Here is a 27132-nt window from a genome sequence, read left to right as displayed (position 1 = left end):
GAAAGTCCCTTTTACTCTAACAAATGCTGTCCCTGTAGACAGTACACAAAGGTTACAGGCCAAGGCAGGAAATAGTGAGAATGGGAAAGTGACCATGGAGAATAGATATCCAACATGAGGCTGTGTTCAGGAATGTGAAGTGAGATCAGTTTCTGACTTAAACCATAGTCACAAGTGGAGCAAGTGTGCATTTGGAGAGAATTCCAATCGAGGGCAGAGCCTAATTTAATGATACATGCCTGTTTATTGGGTGTGTTTGAACATACACTCACTGACTTAGATCTCAGTATTAAGATATTCTGAGACTAGTGACAAATCATATGGCAGATTGAACTGAGAAAATATTCCTGTGAATTCACTGAACATGATGCACAGTGAACCTCAGATCACCGCGGCCTCTGTAGAAGCAAAGATAGAATGGTTACAACGCAGAGGGAGGCTATTTGACCAGTTGTGTCTGTACTGGCCCTCTGAATGGGGAAATTCACCTCGTGCCATTCCACTTACTTTTAGCTATGGAGTATTGTCAGGCAGTGAAAACAGAACACAGCTTCATTACCTTTCCACATTCTCAATTTTTAATGCTGGGGGCTGTGAACATTAAACACTGGCTGAGTGTTTCCGCCTGTTTCGTTAGTCACAGTGGCACACCCTAGATTCATAGAATCCCAACAGTGCACGCCCTACCCCCCATAACCCCACACATTGATCATGTCCAAACCACCTATCCTGCACATTTTTGGACACTGAGGGGTAATTCAGCATGGCCAATCCATCTAACCAGCACATCTTTGGTCCATACAAGAATACACTATACAGGAACAGAGCAATACACTATACTAGAACAGAACAATATGAAGAGAGGTTGAGTAGATTAGGATTATTTTCATTAGAAAGACAGAGGTTGAGGGGGGGTCCTCATTGAGGTCTACAAAATCATGAGAGGTATAGACAGGGTGGATAGCAAAGATTTTTTTACCCAGAGTTTCTCAATTACTAGGGGTCACAAGTTCAAGATGAGAAGTTTAAGGGAGATATGCGTGGAAAGTTCTTTACGCAGAGGGTGGTGGGTGCCTGGAACGCATTGCCGGCGGAGGTGGTAGAGGCGGGCACTATAGCGTCATTTAAGATGTATCTAGACAGATATATTAATGGGCAGGGAGCAGAGGGATACATCCTTAGAAAATAACCAACAGTTTTAGATAGAGGATCTGGATCGGCGCAGGCTTGGAGGGCCGAAGGGCCTGTTCCTGTGCTGTAATTTTTCTTGTTCTTTCTTTAATACACCATACAGGAACAGATCAATACCAGTCAAAGCAAACAGTGTAAGGGTCCTTCCTGTTGATTCCTTTCTTTATTTTTTGCTGTTATCATTTTGATCCATGGATGCTTAATAGACATATATCTTTAAGTTGAGCAGGGGAAATGGGGAATCCAAAATTTACAAAAGAGAACACCCTGCTAGCTTTGGACAGCAAAACTCAGACTTTGTGGCACCCAAGAGAAGGGGTGGGACTCGGTTCAATTGATTGGCTGGTGGCCAATGAATTGGCCAAAAGGCTGTGTTCTGTCAGGTAACAGGTGGTGGTTGGATCCTGCCTGAGTGGGATGATTTCCAGAGACCAAAGGAAAGCATAGTTTGAATCCTAGCCGCTAAAAGGGAAGGACATGCTCCCTCTCCCTCGTGTGCTCTCCAGAAGAGCTGCCATATTTCGGAAACTGCAGAGACCTGAATGAATCTACAGTGAAAACTTCGAACTAAAAGCAAAGTTTGGGGGGAAAAAAGGTGCCAGAAACAACCATCTGAAACAGACACTTATCTTTTTCCTTTCATCCTTATTATTTTCACTTCGCTCTTCCCCTCTGTGCTTATTTGTTGTGTGCGTATGTGTGTGTGTGTCTGTAGGATGGGGGCAAGTTAAAGTGAGGAAAGATTAGGAATTAGATAATAGTTAGTCAATTGTATTTGCTGCATTCTTCATTATAGTTCGTGTTATAAATAACAAGTAATTATGTTTAAATTTACAAACCTAGTGACTGTAATTATTGGGCAACTAAGGGCCAAAGACTTTGGGTATTTTTCTCGGAATTATTGTTTAATTCAATTGTATTGCAACTCCAGGTCAAATAGAGCTGGAATTGACCACACACTAGCCCAGGGGGCCATAACAGCAGGGAACCTATTCCCACAACCAACATTAGATACAAAGCTAACTTCAGCTTCCCAGTGTGTTCTGAAATGGTAAGAACACAAACCAAGTAAAACAGTATGGAGTCAGAAATAGGGATGAATAATAATATTAGAAACATGTTGGGAATACACAGTGCCTCTGGAGAGAGGAAAATGGGGCTAATGTTTCACATCCATACCTCGTTCTGGATTGGTCATCAAACCTAACTGTTTCCAGCATTTTTTCTCTCTCTGCCACATACTTTCACTCCTCTGAGTTCTCTATCCTCCCTAAATCTCTCCCTCTAGTAAACGCCATTCTTGCGACCGACCCCGTGAACTTGCATCCTCAGGTGACCTCGTTACTCCCTTAGTTTAAATCTCAAATAATGCTATCTCTGATCATTTCCTTGTATCATTTTCCACCAACACCCTTTTTCAAGACCCAACCATATCTCCTTCATTATCTGGGCCTGGAAATAACTCATCCCCCAATTGATTTTCAGTTGCACTGTCAAAATCCCAGCTAATGCTTTTGACGCTGTTGTTATGGGAGCGGCGTTTTCGGAACCCCAAAATGTATCATGGAGTTCAACCAACCTCTCCCTTTAATGTATTGTTGCTTTTGAAGCACACAGCTTGGTCTCCGGGTGTGGTATTACAATTATGGACATGTGGGTTTTAAACACAAAAGAATGTTTATTCCATGAATTCAACTTAACCTTCTTAAATAAACATTGGATCCCTTAACACCCCTTACTTAAAATAATACAACACTAAATAATCCCTCAAAATGTTCCTTCAAACCTCCAAAAGACTTAACACCTTTAAACAGAAACACATCAGGTTAAATACATTACTATTATGAGTTTAAATCATCCAAATGATTCAGAGATAGTCTTTCATGGCAGAGATCACAGCAGACCCAGCTTACTGAAAACACAGACACACCCAAGCTCTTTTCTCAAAACAGGCTTTCTCCTTTCAAAACAGCTCACAGCAAAGCAGCCAGGCACTTTTTAGCTGCTTTCTCAAACTGAAACTAAAAACAGAAAAAGCAGAAGTGAGCTTCCCCCACCCTCTGACATCACTTCAGTAATGTGAGCTGCTCCATTTCTTAAATGTACATTACTTAAACATCCATTTTTTCAAGGTACTCTCACATGACACTGTTTCTAACAACAATTCTGCAGCTCCTGAATTATTCCACTCCACCCTCAACATCCAGCTTTGAAGGCCCAGGTGGCGGTAAAATAATTACTCTCTCACTCTGGCCATTCCTACAGCACAGCCTTGGTGTATGTCCCCTTAAGTACAAGAGATGCACATTTGAAAGGAAATGGGCGACAACTGATTAATGGTCACATTTCGCTGGACCACATGAAACACTGGTTCCATAGAACCATAAAATCTCTACAGTACAGAAAGAGACCGTTCAGCCTTTCGAATCTGCACAGACCCCCCAAAAGAGCATTCTACTAAGTTCACCCTCCACCCTATCCCTGTAACCGTGCACATTGATCTTTTCATTCCACCAAACTTGTACATCTTTGGATGCCATGGGACAATTTAGCATGGCTAATCCTAATCAGCACATTTTTGGACTATGGGAGGAAACTGGAGCACCCGGAGGAAACCCACATAGACACCGGGAGAATGTGCAAACTCCACACAGTCACCAAGGCCAGAGTTGAACCCAGGTTCCTAGTGCTGTGAGACAGCAGTGGTAACCACTGCTTCTGCTAAAACTGTTCGTTCTTCCAGGATTATCACAAAACGCCAATTTTGTCAATTTTCTCTTCTTCGCCCCTTTCCTCTATCTCCTCCATCTTCACCTCTGACAATAAGTGTGAGAAATTAATGGACTCCTTTATCACCAAGATCAACACCATCCAATTAGTTGCCTCGATCCTTCCTCTCACCCATCGGGGTGGAGCTTCCTCTAAAGTGCCCTCTGTCCCAGCCCTGAACTTGAATCCTTGTCCTGTTTCTCTCCACTCCCTTCATTCCCCCTCAGAGGATGGGTTTTCTATCCCTCCCGAGGCAGGTTCTCGCCCCGTGGATGCGGTGAGCCATTCTAATTTCCATCTATTTGGGAGGACTGGAGAATCCTATTCAGATCCTCTAATAGAATCCCTACAGTATGGAAGGAGGCCATTCAGCCCATTGAGTCGATGAGGCCGTTAAATCTCTTGATACGCCTCTCGTGAGATTTGCGGCACACTTCCTGATGTTAACAGATGTTTCTCTCACGTGCTGTCATTCTCTCCTATAAAATTTCTGTCCATATATTTTCTAACCTCTGTGAAGTTCATCCAAACTCCACTGTCCATGTCTTAACTCGCACTAAGTCCCATTCACCGTAACCCTCTGTGCTCATTAATTCCTGATGGTAACCAATTATTCTTCCTGGTGACTACCAATCATACCGATCCCTGGAAATTGTCTGAAGTTGAACCAGATTGCTCGCAATCTTTCTTGACCCCGAGATTATCTTGCAGTCATCTATCTGAGCCATTACTGAAATCACCGATTTCCACCTCAGTAACATCAATCGACTCCATCAGTTCATTAATTGAAACCCTCATCCATGCCTTTGCCTGTCTAGATCAGAATATTCTTATACTGTCCTGGTCAGCCTCCAATATTCTGCCATCCACAAAGTAAACTTCCTCCAAAGCTCTGCTGCCCATGTCCTAACTCATATCACTGGTGGGAATTCTTCGGAAACCGCCGGGATGGGCAACCACTCCGCACCTTCAGGGGCTAGGCCGCCGCCGGTGGTTTGCGCTGCGCCGGCCAGCGTGGAAGTGGCTTGGCGCCACCCTAACCGGCACCGAAGGGCCTCCGCCGGCCGGCGCAAGTGGGCGTATGCGCGGGAGCGCCAGCGTGTGCTGATGTCTTCCCAGCGCGTGCGCAGGGGGGTTCACCTCTGCGCCTGCCATCGCGGACTGTTACACCAGCCGGCACGGAGGAATAAAGTGCCCCCACGGCACAGTGGGCTCCGATCACGGCAGGGCCACCATGGGGGCACCCCCCAGGGCCAGATCCCCTGCACCCCCTCCCCCCGCGAGGACCCTGGAGGCCACCCGCGGAGCCAGGTCCCGTCGGTCAGTACCTGTCGTAACATACGCCGGCGGGACCGGCCGAAAACGAGCAGCGACTCAGCCCATCGCTGGCTGGAGAATCAGTGGGGGGGGGGGCGGGGGCCGCTGCCAGCGGCCGCCGACCAGCGCGGTGCGATTCCCGCCCCTACCAAAACCCCGGCGCCGGAGAATTTGGCAGCCAGCGGGGGCGGGATTCACACCCGGCGGGGGGTCGGAGAATCCCACCCCACATGCTTACTTACTGACCTATATTAACTTCCATTTTCATGACACTTCAATTTTCAAATTATCATCTGTAATTTCAAATCTATTCATAGCCTTGGCCCTCCTATGTTGATAACCTCCTCCAGCTCTACTACCCCTTTCTCTAACAAAAACAGTCCCAACTTGTCGAAAGTACCTTCACAGCTGCTTCCTCATCCCTGGAGCCATTCTGATTAATCTTTTCGGCACTTTCTCCAATGCCTTCACATTCTTCCTGAAGTTTGGTGACTGATATGGGCATACAACTCCAGCTGACCGAACTTATACAAATTCAACATACCCTCCTTGCTCTTGTACTTTATACCCAATTAATGAAGCCTGGGATACTGTGTGCTTTATTAAAAGCCCTCTCAACCTGTTCTGTCACCTTCAATGAGTTATGCACATAAACAAGTAGCAGCTGCACACTCTGAAAATTGTACTCTTTATTTCATATTGGGCCCGACCGAATGTCCTTGTCACGTCCAACTAATAGAAGCCCTAAAGTACAGAAACAGGCCATTCATCCCATTGAGGCGATGAGGCCGTTAAATCTCTTGATACGCCTCTCACGACGTTTGCAAAGCTCGGGCTGCCCCACAAGATCTAATGAGATCTTGCAAGACATCGCAATATGGATCTTGCCCTCATTGGGCGGGATCCTGATTTACAATGCTCACTTAAATATGTCAGCACCGGATTCTCCCAACGCCTGGGAACAAACGACTGCACCTGGAAGACCCTACCATGGTGCTGTTTAGCACTGGTTCACACAAATGTTGACCATGCATAACGGCACCTGGGGGGGTGACCCAGGTCATTGGAGGCCCCCAGCTGGTTGGGCTCTGGCCAAGGTGGTCCCCAGCTCTCCCGGGTTCCTGGCACTGTGAGGCAGCTGTGGTAACCATTGCTTCTGCTAAAACTGTTCGTTCTTCCAGGATTACAATTAAATGCCAAGTTAACTCAATTTTCTTTCCAGGAAATTATCTTCTTCGCCCCGTTCCTCCATCTTCACCTCCAACAAGTAGTGTGAGAAATTCATGGACTCCTTTATCACGAAGGTCAACGCCATCCAATTAGCTGCCTCGATCCTTCCTGTAGCCCATCGGGGTGGAGCTTCCTCTAAAGTGCCCCCTGTCCCAGCCCTGAACTTGAATCTTTGCCCTTGTTTCTCTATTCTTCCTTCATAGAACATAGAACAGTACAGCACAGAACAGGCCCTTCGGCCCTCGATGTTGTGCCGAGCCATGATCACCCTACTCAAACCCACATATCCACCCTATACCCGTAACCCAACAACCCCCCCTTAACCTTACTTTTTTTTAGGACACTACGGGCAATTTAGCATGGTCAATCCATCTAACCCGCACATCTTTGGACTGTGGGGGGAAACCGGAGCACCCGGAGGAAACCCACGCACACACGGGGAGGACGTGCAGACTCCACACAGACAGTGACCCAGCCGGGAATCGAACCTGGGACCCTGGAGCTGTGAAGCATTTGTGCTAACCACCATGCTACCGTGCTGCCTCGTGCTGCCTTCATGTTCTCTCAGAGGACGTCTTTTCTATCCGTCCCGAGGCGGGCTCCACTATCGTGGATGCAGTGAGCCATTCAAATCTCCATCTTCTTGGGAGGGCTGGAGATTCCTATCCTGAGATCCTTTTCTCCAGGTGACACACTTCCTGAACCTTTGACCTTATTCTCCCTAAACTGCTGACCAATCAATTCCACCCCACACCTCCAAAGGCCCCATGCCTTCACTCAGTCTTTTTATTAGTTGATGATATTGATAGTGTTTTTACTCAGTTGCTGTAGTTCTCTCCTTTAAATTTTCTGCCCATATATTTTCTAACCTGTGTGAAGTTTATCCAAACTCCACTGTACATGTCTTAAAAGGGACTCTGTTTTTTCCCCCCCGTAAATAACGGGGGGGGGGGAAATCCCACCAAAATAAATCACTTCACGTGGAACTGTGGAGATCAGTGAGTCCCACTGGTTTTCAGTAGGCAACTTGTTTGTGTCATGCCTGATGTTTTTTTTCTTTGTTGACGGGATGTGGGTGTTGCTGGCTGAGCCAGGATTTATTGTTCATCCCTTAGAGCATTTAAGAGTCTGTGGGTCTGGAGTCACATGCAAGTCAGACCAGGTAATGATGACAAATTTCCTTCCTAAAGGACATTCGTGAACCAGGTGGGGTTTCACGACAATCGACAATGGTTTCATGGTCATCATTAGACTTTTAACTCCAGATATTTATTGACTTCAAATTCCACCATCGATTCCAACCTAGGTCCCCAGAGCATAACCCTGGGTCTCTGGATTAATAGTCCAGTGACAATATCACTGGATCACTGCCTCCCCAGAGGGTGAAGAGTTGATTGTGACACTCGGGAAATGTTCGATCTCAGCTGTTGTATGATTGGGGAGGATGGACTTGTGTCAGGTTTAACAATGAACCAGGGGCAGCACGGTGGCGCAGTGGTTAGCACTACTGCCTCATGGCGCCGAGGTCCCAGGTTCGGTCCCGGCTCTGGGTCATTGTCCACGTGGAGTTTGCACATTCTCCCCGTGTTTGCGTGGATTTCACCCCCACAACCCAAAGATGTGCAGGGTAGGTGGATTGGCCACGCTAAATTGCCCCTTAATTGGAAAAAATGAATTGGGTATTCTAAATGTATTTTGAAAAAAGTTTAACAAGGAACCTGTGTTTCTTCTCATTTTTATATTTCTGTCTGACCCCCTCATTAATATTTTTTATATTAAGGGCACAATTTTACATTTCCCCATTAGCTGGTTTGTGAGTGGGGGAGGGGGAGCATAATTTTTATTCGATAGCCTTCCTCCAAATTTGTAACCCCCAAGACTCTCTGTACTTTAATGCTTGGCCAGACGAGCCCCCCCCCCCCCCCCTCCTACCCTGGGACAATTACATTTTACAGTCATGCTGCATGCAGTCCCAGTCCTGTCCACTGCAGCTTTTGACATCCCGGGAACGAGAGAGCTTCCAGCCAATTAGTGACAGGACTTCAAGTGAGGGGGCAAAAGTCCTATCTCCAGTCAGTCAATGCACATTGGAGCATCAAATGTTTGTGGGCAGTAACTATTGGCAGGGATGTGTTTGTTGCTGACTCTTCTGATGATAAGGGAAGCTCCTTCAACCTAAAATACTTGGCCTGTATTTCTTGCAGAGCGTCAGAAATCTGGGAACGGATGTCAATGTAATGGCTGAAGGTCCAAACAGGGGAGAAAACTCAACATCTTCAACAGGGATAGGAACAGGTAGGTTCACAATATATTTGGAAGCATGATTTCTGTTCCGAAACAATTTGCATGCTTTGAGCAGGAACCTGCAGCTCACAGAGGAAGAGAGAGCAGGACAGTGGCTGAGACAAATCAGGGAAGTTAGTGACCATCTGGTGATCATCTCCATTAGCAGCTACCGTCCGCCTTTCTCTCTCTTCGCGCCCCCCCCCCCCCCCCCCAATATCGAAACCTCACCTTTCCTCCTTTCCCTCAGGCCCTAACTCACCTTTCCTCCTTTCCCTCAGGCCCTAACTTTACCGAGCCCTGAACATCTGGGACTTATGCTCTTGTCCTCTGCAGCTTCTGACATTCCTCTGACTACTCCAATCAGATTGGCCGATATGTAAAGGGCTACCAAATGGAATATACTGATGCATGACAGAGCTAGAGGAAGTCATAGAATTTACAGTGCAGAAGGAGGCCATTTGGCACATCAAGTCTGCACCGGCTCTTGGAAAAAGTACCCTACCCAAGCCCAAACCCCTACCCCATCCCCATAACCCAGTAACACCACCCAACACTAAGGGCAATTTTGGACACTAAGGGCAATTTAGCATGGTCAACCCACCTAACCTGCACATCTTTGGACTGTGGGAGGAAACCGGAGCACCCGGTGGAAACCCACGCACACACGGTACACGTTGATTAGCCGCTGAACTGCATTTGTAGCCACAGTATGTATATGGATAATCTAGTTCAGTTTCTGGTCAATCATAAATCTCAGGATGTTAGCAACAAGGAACTCAGCAATGGTGATGCCTTTGAACAGAATTTACAGTGCAGAAGGAGGCCATTTGGCCCATCGAGTCTGCACCAGCCCTTGGAAAGAGCACCCTACCTAAGTCCACCCCTCCACCCTATCCCCATAACTCAGTAACTCCACCCCATCTTTTTGGACACTAAGGACAATTTTGCATTGCCTATCCACCTAACCTGCATATCTTTGGACTGAGGGAGGAAACCGGGGTACCCGGAGGAAACCAACGCAGACATGGGGAGAACTGCAGACTCCGCACAGACAGTGACCCAAGCCAGGAATCGAACCTGGGACTCTGGAGCTGTGAAGCAACTGTGCTAATGTGCTGAATGTCAAGGCACGATGGTTAGATTCTCTCTTATTGGAGATGGTTGTTGTGTGGCACGAATGTAACTTGTCAGTGCACGTCTGGAGATTGTCCAGGTCTTGTTACATTTGGACGGACTGCTTCTGTATCTGAGGAGTTGCGGCTGGTGCTGAACATTATGCAAGCATAAGTGAGCATCCTCACTTCTGACTTTATGATGGAAGGAAGGTCATTGATGAAGGAGCTGAAAATGGTTGGGCCTGGGACACTACCTTGAGGTACTCCTGTAGTGATGTCCTTGAACTGAGTTCATTGGCCTCCATCAACCACAACCTTTGTGCTCGGTGTATATCCAACCAGCGAAGAGTTTACCCCCTGATTCTCCTGGACTCCAGTTTTGCTCGGAGTCCTTGATGCCTTTCGTGGTCAAATGCAGATGATGGTGTAGTGGTAATCTTGTTGGACTAATAATCCAGAGGCTTAGGTTAGTGTTCTGGGGTCATGGCTACAAATCGCAGCGTGGCAGTGGTTAGCACTGTTGCCTTTCAGCACCAGGGACCCAGCTTCGATTCAGACCTTGGGTGACTCCTCAATGTGGGTTTCCTCCCACAGTCCAAACATGTGCCGGTTGGGTGGAGTGGTCATGCTAAAATTGATGTTGGGCGCTCAAAGGTTAGGGAGGGTTACGGGGCTAGGATGTGGCGCAGTGAACCAAATGGCCCTCTTTCTGCACTGTAGGGATTCTATGATGTCAAGAGCACCTCTGGAGTTCAGTTATTTTCTTCTTGTTCAAACCAAGGCTCCAACGAGGTGAGAAGCTGAATGAACCTGGCAGAACACAAACTGAACTTCAGTGAGCAGGTTATTGCTAAGCAAGTGCTGCTTGATAATACGATTGATGCCCTCTTCTAACACGATTATCAAGAGGAGACAAACGTGGGATTAGCTGCATTACATTTTTCCTGCTTTTTGCATACAAGACATTCCTGGGCAACTTCAATCATTGCAGGGTAGATGTTAGTGTTGTAGCTGCACTGAAATAGACTGGCGCGAGGAATATGTCTGTTATGGAGCTCAAGTCTTCAGTTCTATCTGGTAATGTGCAACAAGTCAGGATTAATTATTGACCGCAGAGGCAAGGCAATCCTTGGTAGCAGTGAACATAACTTGACTGAATTTCGCATTCAGTTTGAGGGAGAAAAGATCGGCTCTTAAACTAGTTTTTAAAAATTCAATAATGGAAATTCTATGAGCATGGAGGAAGTGCTGGCTAAGTGAACTGGGAAATTAGATTGAAGAATGGGTAAGAGGATGCAATGGTAAACATTTAAGGAGATATTTCATAATATTCAACAAAGGTGCAGTAAAAGATAACGAAATGGAAGAAACACACCATCTGGGGCTAACAAAGGCAGCTAAAGATAGTATCAAATTGAAAGAAAAAGCACAAAGTTCCACAAATGTTAGTAGCAGGTCAAAAGATTGGATAGACTGGAAAAAGCTACAAAGAATGACTGAGCAAAATGAGCAACATATTAGTGTGCGAAAGAAAGCTGGGAACAGCTGGCAAGAATTTCTACCAGTAATCAAAATGAAAAAGAGTAACTAAAGCGAAACAGAAAATACTGGACAATCCCGAGTCTGACAGCATCTGTGGAGAGAAAAGGGAGCTAATGTTTTGTGTCTGGATGACTCTTTGTCAAAGCTAGAGAGGACTGGAAATGGAGTCAGATTTATATTGTTGGACTGTGGGACGACGTCACAGTCAGAGCAGGAAAAGGAGAGATAAGGAGGATAAAGGATTCTCCGATGGGATATAGATAGGTTAACTGAGTGAGTTAAAATGAGGCAAGGGTGTACAATGTTGAAAAATGTGAACTTGCCCACTTTGGCAGGAAAAATGGAAAAGCAATATATTGAAATGGGGAGAAATTATTGCAGCATGAGATACGGAGAAATTTGGGTGTCCTGGTTCATGAATCACAAAAAATTAATACAGTAAGAAGTCTTACAACACCAGGTTAAAGTCTAACAGGTTTGTTTCAAACACTAGCTTTCGGAGCGCAGCTCCTTCCTCAGGTGAATGAAGAGGTAGGTTCCTGACACATATATATATAGACAAAGTCAAAGAATCAACCCAATTCTTTGAATGCGAGCAATTGCAGGTAATTAAGTCTTTACAGATCCAGAGAGAGGGGTAACCCCAGGTTAAAGAGGTGTGAATTGTCTCAAGCCAGGACAGTTGGTAGGATTTTGCAAGCCCAGGCCAGATGGTGGGGGATGAATGTAATGCGACATGAATCCCAGGTCCCGGTTGAGGCTGCACTCGTGTGCGGAACTTGGCTATAAGTTTCTGCTTGGCAATTCTGCGTTGTCGCGGGTCCTGAAGGCCGCGTTGGAGAATGGGCATTGCGTGGCAATCACCAGGCAGGAATGTTCCCTTCCAGTCGGGAAACTTCAGCAGTCAAGGGCATTCAGCCTCTGATCTCTAGGTAAATGTACTGGCCCACCTTTTTCGAGGTCATGTCCAGGGTTGTGGGGTGAGGTTGGAGCCGTGCCCACAAGTGGCGGTCTGCGGAGTACCGGAACAACCTGAACTCTTTACGGGGAGAGAGGCAGATGCCATAGCCTTAGCCTTCCAGATCGCCTGCCAGAAGCTCCTGCTCGGCTGAACATCAACAGCACAACTCAAGGCCGCAGACTGGCCAAATTCGTCAAATTAACAAAAATAAAATTCGCCTTTAGACAATTGGAGGAGGCTTCCGCAATACATGAAAGCAATTCACCAACCTGTTCGTGACCAGCAATCAATGGGGTGGGGTGGTGCGGGGGGGGGGGGGGGGGGGGGGGGGGGGGGGGGCAAGGTGGAAAACACCAACCAGAACACAGGTAAAGCAGGACAGAGGGGCTAAGGGGCACCGAAGAGGTGAGAACCCAGAAGGCGCAGGCAAAGACAAGAGGGCGCACCTTGGTGACCCCAAACAAGCCCCTGGCATGTTCTAATACCACGGGGCCAAATGTAAATAGTGGAACAATGCAGTCAGGAGAATCAACTACTGGGGCCTAAAGCCAACGGGCCTCAAATCTGTATATATGTTACCTATATGTCTCAGTTTTCATTATGTTTTATACTGTGTGTTTCATTTGGGACTGCTTGTTCCCTTTTCTTGTATATTTAAACCTTTTTCAACAATGATGTTACAAGTTAAATGTAAACCATACAAAACATATTTTGCAATATCCCACAGGGATACAGCTGTCATTAGTGAAAATCCGCAAATAATCTGGTGGAAATCAACTCCAACCAGCAACGAAGATTGCAAAAGTTAAACGCAAGTTAAGGCGAATGTCAGTTGGGTTTCTGCAATTTTAACGTTGATTTCAAAATATTGCACTGGGAGCTGGTGCTGCCACCAAGCTCCTTTTCAAAATAATGAGTCGAGCTTCCATTGATTAATTAAGCTTGTTTCTTAGGTGCTCAGGCACCAGCAGGCAGAATTTTAAAGTTTTTACGAATTAAAGAATATTTAATTTACTAATAAGCTGATACCAATTAAATTACTAAATGTTTCAGTATTTTTTTCCAGTGATTTAAAATCGGTGATTTAAAATCGGGTTACTCCCAGGTAAAAAATTCATTTTTGACTGTCTTGATTCAACTGCACCAGGTTACCACTATTAGATGTACCAAAGACTATTGTTGAATGCATTGAAGAACACAGAATATAGAACTGTACAGCACAGTACAGACCCTTCAGCCCACGATGTTGTGCCGAACTAGTCTGAAACTAAGATCAAATCCACTTACTCCCAATCATTCTAGTGCACTCCATATGCCTATCCAATAACCGCTTGAAAGTTCCTAAAGTGTCCGACTCCACTACCATAGCTGGGAGTGTGTTCCATGCACCAACCACTCTCTGAATAAAGAACCTACCTCGGATATCCCTCCTATATCTTCCACCATGAACCTTATAGTTATGCCCCCTTGTAACAGTTACATCCACCCGAGGAAAAAGTCGCTGAATGTCCACTCTATCTATCCCTCTCATCATCTTATACACCTCAATTAAGTCACCTCTTATCCTCCTTCGCTCCAATGAGAAAAGCCCTAGCTCCCTCAACCTTTCCTCATAAGACCTGCAATATGTTGGTGTAATTTAAGACAATGGTTTTATTCAATTACACTGGTCATGGGAAGATTTTACATGTCTGATCATGTTAATCAACTTGGCACCATGACTTCATTGGAAAAGCAGTGCAATTTCAACCATAGTTTGTGCCCAGTTTAATGATTGCACTGAAGTAGAAACTCTATACCCAGGTCTTTTGTTATGAAGTGCAGCATTGTAGTTCAATATCGCACGCTGTTTATACCACAATGAACTGTTAATCCCCATGAATGTCTTCAGAATATCTTTGGCACTGAACATAACGATAGAAGAACTTTTGTTTTTCCTCTTTCCATCTGACAATAGCTATAGTCAACATAATTCAGCCCCATCCAGAAATCGGCTGAGAGTGAATAAGTAATCTGTGTGTTTGGTGAAGCAAGCTAAACCATCTTCCAAACCTTGTGGCTTGGTAATAAATGGTTAAATTACTTGGGAAATTTTTAGTATGCATCACCTTTTTTTTTCACTTTGTTATACTGCAATTGTTACCATGGCCACAACAGGAGTGCCTTTCTCCAACAATTGAATGCATTCTGTTTTTTCCGACTGACTTCAGCTTGTATGATGCTTTATGTAACCAAGGCTCTTGCTGCATTGTACAAATTACAGACTCTGATTTGCATCGACTGGATGTTACACGGTTAGATGAAGTTGGTTTGAATAGTTTCCCGGACCTCTATGATCATGCCAATGTAGCTTACCATATCAATTGTATGCAGTCCAAAGAAAGGTCATACATTTAAGATATTTTCAAGTTTGCAAAAGAAAAAAAAAGTCTTGACCGGATACGTATATTTAATGAAACTTGTCCTTCATTCTGAAGGTATGTAATGATGGCTACAGATCTTTGGTTGTTATTTAGTTGATTGTTTTATCCTGTTTCATTTTGTTGTGCCTTGGAAATATGTTGAAAAAATATTTTTAAAACCAATAGTTTCTCTCTAACTAAAAAGAAAACAAAATGACAACGAGTCTCCACCTTGGTTACACGTCTCCCCACCTGCATCATCAGCCATGACCCTCAGCGGGTATCCCTTGTCACCCACAAGCCAGCCTGTGATCCTAGGGTGGTCCTCGAAAACACCGGGGATCTCTGAATGCCCTAGGGTGTAACTGTCATGCAGCTACATGGATAGTGGGGGTACACGTGCATGATTCAGAGACGGTGGTCGCATACTAGCTGAATATTCAGGAAGTGGAACACCTTCCTGTTAATATTGGGCACGCCCTGAAGCAATGGTGGTCGCAGGGTGATGTCACTGTTCTTTAGCCCCTAGACCTGAGGCATCTCAGCGATGGCCGCAAATCCTGCAGCACAGGCATCTGTGGGCCTAGTCCAGCTGGAATGTGAGATATTTGGATGCCCAGGCATGCAGAGCATCTGTAACGTCTGAGGACTGTAGATTGCGACATGCCACACAGGTCCCCACTTGAGCCCTGAAATGACCGGGGCATAAAAGCTCTTAGCAGCAGTGATATTCGTGGCCACCGGAAGCAGGTGTCCTCCTCCTCCATGCGATGCCATGGCCACGAAGCACAGGTGCCGCACTGTTTCCCTGCTAATAAGCAGATTCTGTGGCACATGGTATCTGGCAGTTCATTGAATGACCAACGACGCCTGTACACCTTAGGTGTACAGATGCTGGCCTCCTCTTCTAGGTTCCTCCTCAGCCTGAAAGGCAGCCGAGCCTTTCAGGTGTGTGGCAGCCTGCACATGGAGTGCCATCTCCAGCCTGAATTGCTGCCATCTCCAGCATCTGTCCACCTTGTCTGCCACCAGCAACGCGAGAGCAGACTCCGTGGGATTGATTCCACGAGCCATCGTTATATCTGTAAGGAATTGGAGAAGGAGCGGCATGGTGGCACAGTGGTTAGCACTGCTGCCTCACAGCACCAGGGACCCAGGTTCAATTCCGGCCTTGGATGACTGTGTGAAGTTTGCACATTCTAGCTGTGGCTGTGCGATTTTCCTCCGGGTGCTCCGGTTTTCTCCCACAGTCCAAGGACGTGCAAGTTAGGTGGATTGACCGTGCTAAATTGTCCCTTAGTGTTCAAAGGTTAGGTGGAGTTACTGGGATAGTGGACGTTGGGCCGAGTAAGAGTTCTGTTTCAGAAGGCCGGTGCAGACTTGATGGGCCGAATGGCCTTCTCCTGTACTGTAGGGATTCAATAATTCTAAGGAGAGAGGCCAACAATTAGTTAGGACTTCCACCCCGGGACCCTCAAATCCGCCAAGCCTCTCGCCTACATGTCCCGCCTTCTTTCAGAGTACCATCCAGCGGGCCAGTGTGCTGGCAAGATCAGGAGCCCCTGGACACCAGGCCTCTGCCGGGAACATTAGTAGACCGCGCTCAGCTGCCCTCCACCGATCCAAACACTTACCCTTTGGTCTACAGAAGATCCACAGTGCTGAATTCCTGCCATTGTGTTTGATTGTTGGCAGCTGCCTCAATGGTGCTAACGCTCCTAGAGTTCAGGCACACTGTTCAGGCATCAAAGTTTGCTGGACATGCTATGCACGAATCATCCTCTGAGACATGGCTCCTGTGCCCTCAAGGATGCACTTTAGAGTTGAGGAGCATGAAATGCTATCACAACTAAGAAGGTTAATTCCTCATTTCCCGTAGCCTTCAGCTTTGAAGCTAGAGGCTGGTCGCAGTCAAAGGGAGTGAAATCGAATTTCAGGACAGAAGCTGCAGCAGATCTCTGTCCTGGAAGAGTTTGATAGGACAGACAGGCTACAGCTGTGGTTGCCCCTGTTGTGGGTCTCCACAACATTTAAAGATGTCTCGAAGGCCTCAGACGCACAGCCCTTTACCCTTCCGGCCCTGGGTGACCCCCATCCAGAACGCTTCAATTCTCTGACCAAACCGAATCCCTCCCCACTGAGGGGGGCACCCACCCCCTCCGAGTACGGGGGCAGCATGCCAGATAATGGAAATGGCTACTCACCTCCTGACTACCCCTCAGTGGCCACTCCGCCAGCTTCACATTTCTGAAAAGGCTGAATGATACCCGCGTGACTTCCCGCTGGTGAGTCGGGAAATTTCCAGGAGGTTGATGCGTTAAACCTCAATCTCATTAATGAGATTGAAAGGAATGCAAATGAGGGTAAACAATATTCTCACCATTTCTGGGTGTGATCCAGAACTCGCCATCGGGAGCAGCTCGGGTGAATCGCAAAATGATTCGTGCCTGTTGTGTATCTTAATTTTGGCCTTTTCCACTATTCACCCAGAGCGCCTGGATCAATGTCAGGCGCAATGCAGCGGTTGAATTGCGTGCCTCGTTTCTTTTTTCCAACTGAGGGGAAATTTTGCATGGCCAATCCACCGACCGTGCACATAACACCACAAGAACATAAGACAGAGGAGCAGAATTAGGCCACTCGTCCCATCGTGTCTGCTCCGCCATTCAATCATGGTTGATATTTTCTCATCCCCATTCTCCTGCCTTCTCCCCATAACCCCTGATCCCCTTATTAATCAAGAACCTATCTATCTCGGTCTTAAAGACACTCAGTGAACTGGCCCCCACAGCCTTCTGCAGCAAAGAGTTCCACAGATTCACCACCCTCTGGCTGAAAAAGTTCCTCCTCATCTCTATTTTAGTCTGAGATTATGTCCTCTGGTTCTAGTTTTTCCTGCAAGTGAATACATCCTCTCCACATCCACTCTATACAGCCACGCAATATTCGCCCGCCGTCGGGGCTGGCCGAAAGGCCTTCGGCAGTCGGCGTGTGTCCACACATGCGCTGGAGCATCAGCGACCGCTGACGTCACCACCGGCGCATGCGCAGTGTAAGGGGTCTCTTACACCTCCGCCATGGTGGAGGTCGTGGCAGCGGCGGAAGAAAAAGAGTGCTCCCACTGCACAGGCCCGCCCGTCGATTGGTGGGCCCCAATCGTGGGCCAGGCCACAGTGGGGGCACCCCCCGGGGTCTGATCGCCCCGCACCCCCCCCCCCCTCCCTCAGTACCCCGGGACCCGCTCACGCCGTCTACTCCCGCCGGCACAGAGATGGTTTAAACCACGTCGGCGGGAGAGGCCTGACAGCGATGGGACTTTGGCCCATTGCGGGCCGGAGAATCACTGTGGGGGACCCGCCGACCAGCGTGGCGCGATTCCCGCCGCCGCCGATTCCCGGGTGGCGGAGAATTCCGGCCACGGCGGGGGTGGGATTTACGCCGGCCCCGGGCAATTCCCCAACCCTGCGAGGGGGGTCAGAGAGTTCCGGCCCTTATTCTTGCTCCGAATTCGTGTGTTCATATATATGTAATGACTTGTTTGTCGTTATGAGACTTTACTTAGCTGATGTAATACTGATGGGTTTTTCTGAATGAGAGTTTGTTTTTCAATAAACATTGAAGCAATAAACACTGAAGAACACTCAAAATAAAGTTACATTAAATAAAGTTTTATCCCATATCTGCATTGTCCTGAGGATAGTTGTGTTGACCCTTCAGTCTCTGCAGGGTGTCAACTGTCATTGCGGACAAAGAGACACTTATAACCAAAGTTCTGCACAACTGAATCTTTATTGATGTCTTAACATAGGAGCACTGGACATACACTAAACTGCTTTCTACTCTGTCACTAGATAGAATAAGGCTTACAGAAATCTCAAGGCTCACAGCTTGGATTTAGATATTACCCATACGAAGCAAGTTGAAGTTGGAGGGTGATGGTCTTGATTGCATCTCAGGGCCTTCTTCGTGCTTGTTGCTTCTGCATATCTCAGCCCCGGGGCTCTGAACCTTCTTTCCCTTTCACGGGGTCACTTCCAGCTTCCAGAATGTTCGAAGATGTGCTTAGTCGCTGTGACTGAAGAGCCTCATGACCTGAGGCCTGACTGTTGATTCAGTGAAACTTGTAAACAGGACACATCTGCTCCATTGTTAATGGGTGTGACGAGAAAGCGGGAGTGGGATACTGAATTTGCACGAGCAGCCATGATTATATTGGATGGTGGAGCAGGCCTGAAGGGCTGAATGGCCTACTCCTGCACCCATATTCCATGTTTTTAACCATGCAGACTGCAGCAGTTTCATGCTGAGTATCTCTGGTCGCAATTGCAAAAAATGTTTTCCTCAGCCAGATAGTCCTTTCAACTGAAATCATAGCTCTTTCCAGAGGTCTTCGGTCAACCACACTACAACATTGACCATTCTCCCAGAAGGCTTCAAAAAATTTAACTGTTTAGCCATATGGTAGATTTAAAGATAAAGGGTGGTAAGTGGGGGGGTATGAATTGGCACTAAGTTGGCTTGGGGTTATAAAGGGCAGATGGGGGGCACACTTTGGCATAAGATCCTGAAAGGCTTTAAGGACTATTTGAGATTGACAAACCTTGACATGGAGGATAGAGAGACCATAGGGATATTTTTAGGGAGCATATCTTGGCATGGAGGCATGAGGCTATAGAGGGGGTGTGAGGGAAATTAGGTGGCATTGATGGGGCAAGGGTAGTGGGTGAAGCAGTCGGGGGTTGAGGGCTGAAGGAATATTTCACGTTCAACTTTTTTGGACACAGCGCCAGAGCTCCGAAGGCAGACTTGGCAGAAGGCCTTCTCCGCACCGGTCAACGTCCTCAATTCTTCCCAGAATCCTACCCACCGTCTGAACTGAAAATTGGAAGCTTCGGCAGACATTTTAGATGGAGGCTTTGGGGAGGCAATCTAGGAGCAAATATTTAGGCCTTGGTTTCTGTATTTTGAGGTCATATTAGTTAAACTTTGGAGATACAGAGGTTGATCCATCAGGGTGGAATTGATAAGCTGAAGGTAAATCACGTGTGACAACTTTGATATTTTTTTTAAGAAGTCACTATGCAGGTCAGCGGAATGTGGTAAATGTGCTTTTAAGTTGACGCTTTGTATCTTGGTTCTCAGAAGTAGTTGGTTGTTCATTATAAAATAAATTAAGAGGGCGCCGCACAGGTGGTTAGCATTGCAGCCTCACGTCACCGAGGACCCTGGTCTGAACCCGGCCTCGGGTTACTGTCCGTGTGGAGTTTGCACGATCTCTCATGCCTCTGTGGGTCTCACCCCCACAACCCCAAGATGTGCAAGCTAGGTGGATTGGCCGTGCTAAAATTGACCCTGAAATAAAAATGAATTAATTAATGAAGGCAGAAGCATAGACAATGAGTAATGTATTTCGTCTTCATTGTGTTCACAGATCCAAACTCCACAGTCACTGAGTTCTTGACAAAGTACAATGATGACCAGCTGTTGCAGTTGACAAAATTCTACTGGGTCAGATTAGAACAGGCGATTGAAGAAGTGGTGGATGGAGTCAGCTTGTTGTTAACAGAGAAGAAGCATTTCAGTGGAAAAGAACATGGGGTAAGTGGGCGGAACACAGAAGGAGTTTGGGTTATTTTCTTATCACAAAACAGACAGAGTAATCACAAATGAATTGTTACATGTGGGGGGAAAATATCTGTCTAATATCACTTTCTAACAGGACAGTCATCGACTGCAATGATATTGAAGTTATTGACTAATCACCGGAATCAGTTCACAACAGACCCAGCCATGCAGTGAGGAAAATCCCCCCACAGAGCTTTTAGAACCACTGTCACCTGTTTCTCCCAAGAAAGTTACAGAAGTCATCTCCCAAATTAATGATATACTGCATTCCAAAATGTAACTTTTTGATTCAAACGTTTCTTCTTTACATTTTAAATAGTTTCGTACATTTAAATAATTTCGTACTGACAGCAACCACCTGAGGCCCCAGAGAACCTGTTTCTCAGATTCAGCTGCCGGGATTCTCCAATTGGATTTCACCCCACGACCACTGCCAGCGAGAATTGAGGATTTGGCACAGCTGAAACTTCATTCATTGCCATGTAACTGGAGAATGGCGCCGGCATGGAAGAACGGACAATCCTGTCCATGGTCAGAATTATAACTCTACGGTCGGAATTTCTCCGACCGTTCGCTGGCCGCAGAATTCTCTGGTTCCGCCGGTGGTGCATCCCCGCCCGCGGGTTTCCCGGTGGTGTGGGGGTTTTCAATGGGAAATCACATTGACAAGTGCCGGGGATAGTGATTCTCCATCCTCGCTCGCAGCACTGGTATCGGAGAATCCCGGCCTATATAGGTGAATGAGTTTTAAATTCGGTAAAGGGCTGAATTCTCTGTTTGGGAGCTGAATTGCTTCAGGTTTAAGCTGGCGCCAAGAGTGGCGGTCAGAAGCGGTCCATTCTGACCCCATATCAGAGGCCCTCCCCACCTCACCCCCTCCCATATCAGAGGACACCCATATAAGAGACCCCTCCCCATAACAAAGAAATCTTCCATCAGTCATCCCTGCCTGAAAGCTACAGAGCAATCCAGGCAGAAACAGTGAAAAATTGCTGCTTTTTCACTTACCTGCTCCTTACACCTGCTGCCTCAGAAAGATGTCCAGAAAGCAGCAGTTGCTTGAAACTCAAAACGCGTCACAAGGCGTTAAATCCTCTCAGACCCTTTGATCTGCAAGGCTTCCATTCTCTTTCAAAGAGAAATAACATCTAGTGGGCTACAATTGGCAGGGTAATAGCTTCCAGTGAGTTAGATGTCTGGATTGTTTATTTTCATTTCCCTTCAAGGAGTTAAGTGCTTTCACTTACTCTTTTTCTGAGCAGAAAGCACTTAACTGCTTTTGATTTGGTCAGGAGCTGTCAATCATAGCTAGATGTTTATAACATTGCCATTGGGCTCACAGCAGGGGACTTGAGATACATTCAAATGTGAAGGATAATGAAAATAATAAAGCCAAACATACTGCTGTCCGGAACCTGTCAATTGTAGGCTACTAAAAGCTATTTATCTTTGAATGTGAAAGACATTCTTTCTAACAGCTGCTGCCTTCTGGACATCTTTCTGAGGCAGCAGGTGTAATGGACAGGTAAGTGAAAATCAGTGATTTTTTTTCACTGTTTCTCCCTGGACTGCTCTTTAGCTTCCAGACAGGGACGACTGATCGGGTAGGTGGGGGGAGAATCTCTGATCATGATGGGGGGGGGGGGGGGTATCTCTGATCGGGGTGGGGGAATCTCTGATCGAGATGGGGGGGGAATCTCTGATCGGGATGGAGGGGGGAATCTCTGATCGGGGTGTGGGTATCTCTCCGGGGAATCTCTGATATGGGAGGGTTTGCTGTTATGGGGGGGAGCGTTCTCTGATGGGGCTCTCGCTAATATGGGGGGTCTGATGGTGAAGCTATGGGCCCTCCAATGGACTTTGGACCGGCTTCGTACCAGTAGCAGGGATTGACTTGGCAGCAAGTCCAACTGAATTTAGAAGTTAATAGGTGACTTCATCAAACTTTTCAAGATATTAAGGGGTCTATAGAGAGAACCTATTTTCGCTGGTGTCCCCCTCACAGTCGAGGTGGCCTGGCTCAGACCCCTATTGTTGCAGTATGCCATTTGAACCCACCCCTTTGCTGTGACTTACAGGCTCCTGGCTGTTCACACTGCTCACTATATCCTGTATGTGCTGAGAGAGTTTCTGGTCATGTGGAAACCCACTCTGCCCGCCCCTCTGGAAACCCTCATACCCCAACTGTATCTTCAATGGGACGGCCGTGGCCGTACTCAGTTGCTCTGTGGTGAGCGGGGTTGGAGCGGACGTTGAGGGAGGGATCTGCCGGCTAATTATGACTGGGGTGGCACGAGTGTTATTACTGCTGCCTCACAGCGCCAGGGACCCGTGGTTTCCCAAAGGTTAGGTGGGGTTACGGGGATGGGTGGGGGTGTGGGCCTGGGTCGGTGCAGACTCGATGGCCAGTATGACCTACTTCTGCACTGTCGTGATTCCATGGACTGTCGGGGCGAACTGCCGGTGAAAAATCCGGACAAATGTGAGGTATGCATTTTGGAAGGTCAACGCAGGTAGGGAATATACAGTGGTTGATAGAACCCTCAAGAGTATTGACAGTCAGAGAGATCTACGTGTACAGGTCCATAGGTCACTGAAAGGGGCAACACAGGTGGAGAAGGTAGTCAAGAAGGCATGTGGCATGCTTGCCTTCATTGGCTGGGGAATTGAGTATAAAAATTGGCAAGTCATGTTGCAGTTGTGTAGAACCTTAGTTAGGCCACACTTGGAGTATAGTGTTCGATTCTGGTCGCCACACTATCAGAAGGATGTGGAGGCTTTACAGAGGGTGCAGAACAGATTTACCAGGATGTTGCCTGGTATGGAGGGAATTAGCTATGAGGAGCCGTTGAATGAAATCGGTTTGCTCTCACTGGAACGACGGAGGTTGAGGGGCGACCAGATAGAGGTCTACAAAATTATGAGGGGCATAGACAGAGTGGATAGTCAGAGACTTTTTCCCAGGGTGGAGGGGTCAATTACTAGGGGGCATAGGTTTAGAGGAGATGTACGAGGCAAGTTTTTTTACACAGACGGGAGTGGGTGCCTGGAACTCGCTGCCGGAAGAGGTGGTGGAAGCTGGGACGATTGTGACATTTAAGCGGCATCTTGATAAATACATGAATAGGATGGGAATAGAGGGTTACAGACCCAGGAAGTGTAGAAGATTGTAGTTTAGACGGGCAGCATGGTCGGCACAGGCTTGGAGGGCCAAAGGGCCTGTTCCTGTGCTGTACTTTTTTTGTTCTTGAAAACTCGGGGAAGAGAACCCCGAGACGTCCGGGATTTTTGCTAGGGGCCATTTGGCTGCAGCTCTGGTCAGGGCACCCTTTAAAAATGGCACGTTGATGTGTCTGAAGCCAGTTCCAGGCGCCAGGTGTTCCTACCCCATCAGAGTAACAGCGTAAACCACGCCCACTCACTTAATGCAGAATATTCAGTGCAAAATCCTGCCGACTCTTCCGTTATTCTCGACACTTTGGATTGACACTTTGCCATTTTTTGGTTGATCCCACCCGCAGTGTTTATCTTTCACTCTGCTGTTCCATATATTCATTATTATTCAGTATTATTCTTTTCAGAAAGTCACTACTCAGGCGGAGAAGGGAAACCGTTCCGAACTTCTCCTAACTCTGGTGATGGAGAAAGGCTCTCAGGCTCGAAGGATGATGTGGGAAGCCTTTGTGCAAATGCGCCAATCTGTACCTAAGTTGGACAAAATACTGAAAGAAATACAGGAATCTGGTACGGTAAAATCACACACTGAATTCAATTTCAGCTTCAGATATTGTAACATTACACAGATCTAAATTCATGAAATATGAATTGTTTCAAACAGGTTTTGATTCAGAAATGAACTTGAAGCGAGATGTATCCGAAATACCCAGTCACCTGAAAGGTAAATGATGAAATAGAGATTTCAATCCGTTTATGTCCCCTTGTCTGCGTGCGCATCCTCCGGGTGCTCTGGTTTCCTCCCATAGTCCAAAGGTATACAGGTTAGGTGGATTGGCAACGGTAAATTATCCCTAGGTGTCGAAAAGTGGGGTTAATGGATTGCAGAGTTGGGTTGTGGGCATCAGCCTAGGTGGGACGCTGTTTTTGGAGGATTAGTGCAGATTTGATGGGCCGAACAGCCTACTTCTGCACTGTAGTGATTCTATGATTCTAGGATTTCACTTGTGAAAATCAATTGTTTAGAGATTGTTAGAATCTGGATAAAATTTCAAGGTGAGGGTAAAGAAGACTGAATTTACTTTGGATCTGTTAAAATTCTCAAACTTCCTGCATAACATTAAAATGCACACCCTGATATTTGCCATTTTTTTTATTCAGGAATTTTCATAAAAACAAACAAAAGCAGAAGAAAAATCAAACATGATAAATAACCAACACCCACTCCCCACAATCGTTCTCTTCTCCCATTCTGCCTTCCCCATTTTAGCCTCCTTCCACCCCCCGCCAACCCTTTGCCGACCCTTCAACCCTCCTTCAAGAAGTTGGCTTCCACCTCCGAGCGAACCCATCAAGTGACCCCACAGGATGACCTTGACCTTCCCAAGCCTCCGGAATTCTGCCAGGTCCCTCACCCAGACCCTCACTTCCGGCAGCTCCGAGTCCTTTCATCCATGCAAGATCCATCTCGGGGCTGTCAGGGAGGCAAAGGCCAAGACATTAGCCTCTCTCTCGTCCCCTGAACACCCGGGTCTTCTAACATCCCAAATATCGCTACCTCTGGAGTCGGGGCCACCTTCACCCCCAGCACCTTGGACATTATGTCCGCAAACCACTGCCAGAAACCCTTTATCTTCGGACATGCCCAAAACATGTGGACGGTATTTGCAGTCCTCGCCGCGTACCACCCACACATATATTCTCTACCCCCTTAAAAAAACCTGCTCATCCGTATTACCGTCGTATGTGCTCAATGAATTACTTTAAACTGAATGAGGCTTAACCTCAAACACAAGGATCCATTCACCCTTTGCAGGGCCTCAGCCCGCGTCCCAGCCTCCACCTCCCCTCCCAGCTCCTCCTCCCACTTCCACATTATATCCCCCACCATGGCCCCCCCCCCTCCCAATCCATCAACTCTTTGTAGACCACGGACACCTTCCCCTATCTCCTCCTTCGACAGTACCTTATCCTGCAGCCCCAGGGCGTCTCCTCACAAAATCGCATATGAAATTACAATCGCTTATTGTCATGAGTAGGCTTCAATGAAGTTACTGTGAAAAGCCCCTAGTCGCCACATTCCGGCGCCTGTCCAGGGAGGCTGGTACGGGAATCGAACCGTGCTGCTGGCCTGCTTGGTCTGCTTGAAAAGCCAGCGATTTAGCCCAGTGAGCTAAACCAGCCCCTGGCACCTCATATTCTTCCGCCAGGTCCTCCAGCTTTGTGAGTCTGCCCCCTATAAACAGATCACTGAATCACTCATTCCGTGCCTGCCATAACACCCCTGAGCCTCACATCCAGTCTCCTCCCCCACCCCACCCCTGGCGCAAACCCAAATGCTGCCTCCACTGTCCCACACCCTTTCGGCCAACACCAGGCCGGGCTCACGGTGTGTCTGGCCGACGAGGAAGACAGAGGCATGGTCAACAGCATCCTGAAGCTCGTTCTCTGACACAAAGCCGCTTCTATCCGACACCCCCCCCCCCCCCCCCCCCCCCCCCCGCCCCACTACCTACTTCCTGACAGTGACAATATTCGTCACCCAGTAATAGTTCACCATGTTCAGCAAAGCCAGCACCCCCCCCCCCCCCTCGCCCTCGCTCCAAAAAAACCCTCCTGACCTGCAGGGTATTCCCTGCTCACACAAACCCAGAAATCAGCACATTGACCCAGAACTCCTTCAGCATCAAGATTGGGAGAAACACGAACAGAAACCTTGGCAGCACCATCATTTTTACTGTCTGCACCCGTCCCGTCAGCGACAATGGCAGCACTTCTCTTGTCTTAAAGTCGGCCTTCAACTGCTTCACCAATCGAGACAAGTTCAGCTTCTGTAGCTGCACCCAATCTCGCGTCACCTAGCTGCCCAGGTATCTAAAACTCGCCCGCTCTACTTGAACGGCAGCTCCTCTAATTTCCTCTTCTGCCGTCTCGTCTCAATTGGGAACACCTCGCTCTTTCCCATGTTCAGCTTGTACCCAGGAAACCGGTCAAATTCCTCCAAAATCCCTATAATTGCACCGATACTGCCCAATGGGTCTGAAATGTATAACAGCAGGTCATCGGTGAACAGTGATATCCATTGCTTGCCCCCCCAACCCCCGCGCACAATCCCTCTCCAATCCCCCGACGCCCTAAGTGTCATTTTTAAAGCAAAGGCAACGGGGAGTGCGGGCACCCGTGCCTCGTCCCCCGATGTAGCCCAAAATATTCCTAACTCGCACAGTTCTTCAGCACACTTGCGACCGGTTCCTTCCACAGCAACTGGACCCAATCGACAAATCACTGACCGAACCCAAAACCGCCCCAGTACCTCCCACAGATATTCTCACTCCACCCGGTCAAGCGCCATCTCCGTGTCCATCGCAACCATCACTTCCACCTTCTGCCCCTCCAATTAAATTGATTACATTGAGTAGCCTCGTCGCTCTCTCCAATAGCTACCTCCCTTTCACGAGTTTGATCCTCGCCTTTAGCCTCCAGGATGCAGTCCTCGATTCGCGAAGCTAACATCTTCGCC

The 27132-nt window shown here is 47.4% G+C and overlaps 1 protein-coding gene across 1 annotated transcript in view; it reads left to right on the top strand.

Annotated features, from left to right (window-relative positions):
- The window catches only part of LOC119967860 (NACHT, LRR and PYD domains-containing protein 3-like), a 136572-nt gene that overhangs the window by 48879 nt on the left and 60561 nt on the right, over window positions 1-27132 (top strand). The window contains exons 5-8 of the mRNA XM_038800907.1: window positions 8712-8802; window positions 20245-20411; window positions 24020-24182; window positions 24277-24336. Coding sequence (XP_038656835.1) covers window positions 8745-8802; window positions 20245-20411; window positions 24020-24182; window positions 24277-24336 — 448 coding nt within the window. The 5' untranslated portion in view covers window positions 8712-8744. The remainder of the gene's footprint in view (window positions 1-8711; window positions 8803-20244; window positions 20412-24019; window positions 24183-24276; window positions 24337-27132) is intronic.

This window comes from Scyliorhinus canicula, chromosome 6, assembly GCF_902713615.1.
Source record: "Scyliorhinus canicula chromosome 6, sScyCan1.1, whole genome shotgun sequence".
NCBI classification, from domain to species: domain Eukaryota; kingdom Metazoa; phylum Chordata; class Chondrichthyes; order Carcharhiniformes; family Scyliorhinidae; genus Scyliorhinus; species Scyliorhinus canicula.
The sequence above is the reverse complement of the archived record's forward strand: the minus strand, read 5'-3'. Positions and strand labels throughout refer to the sequence as shown.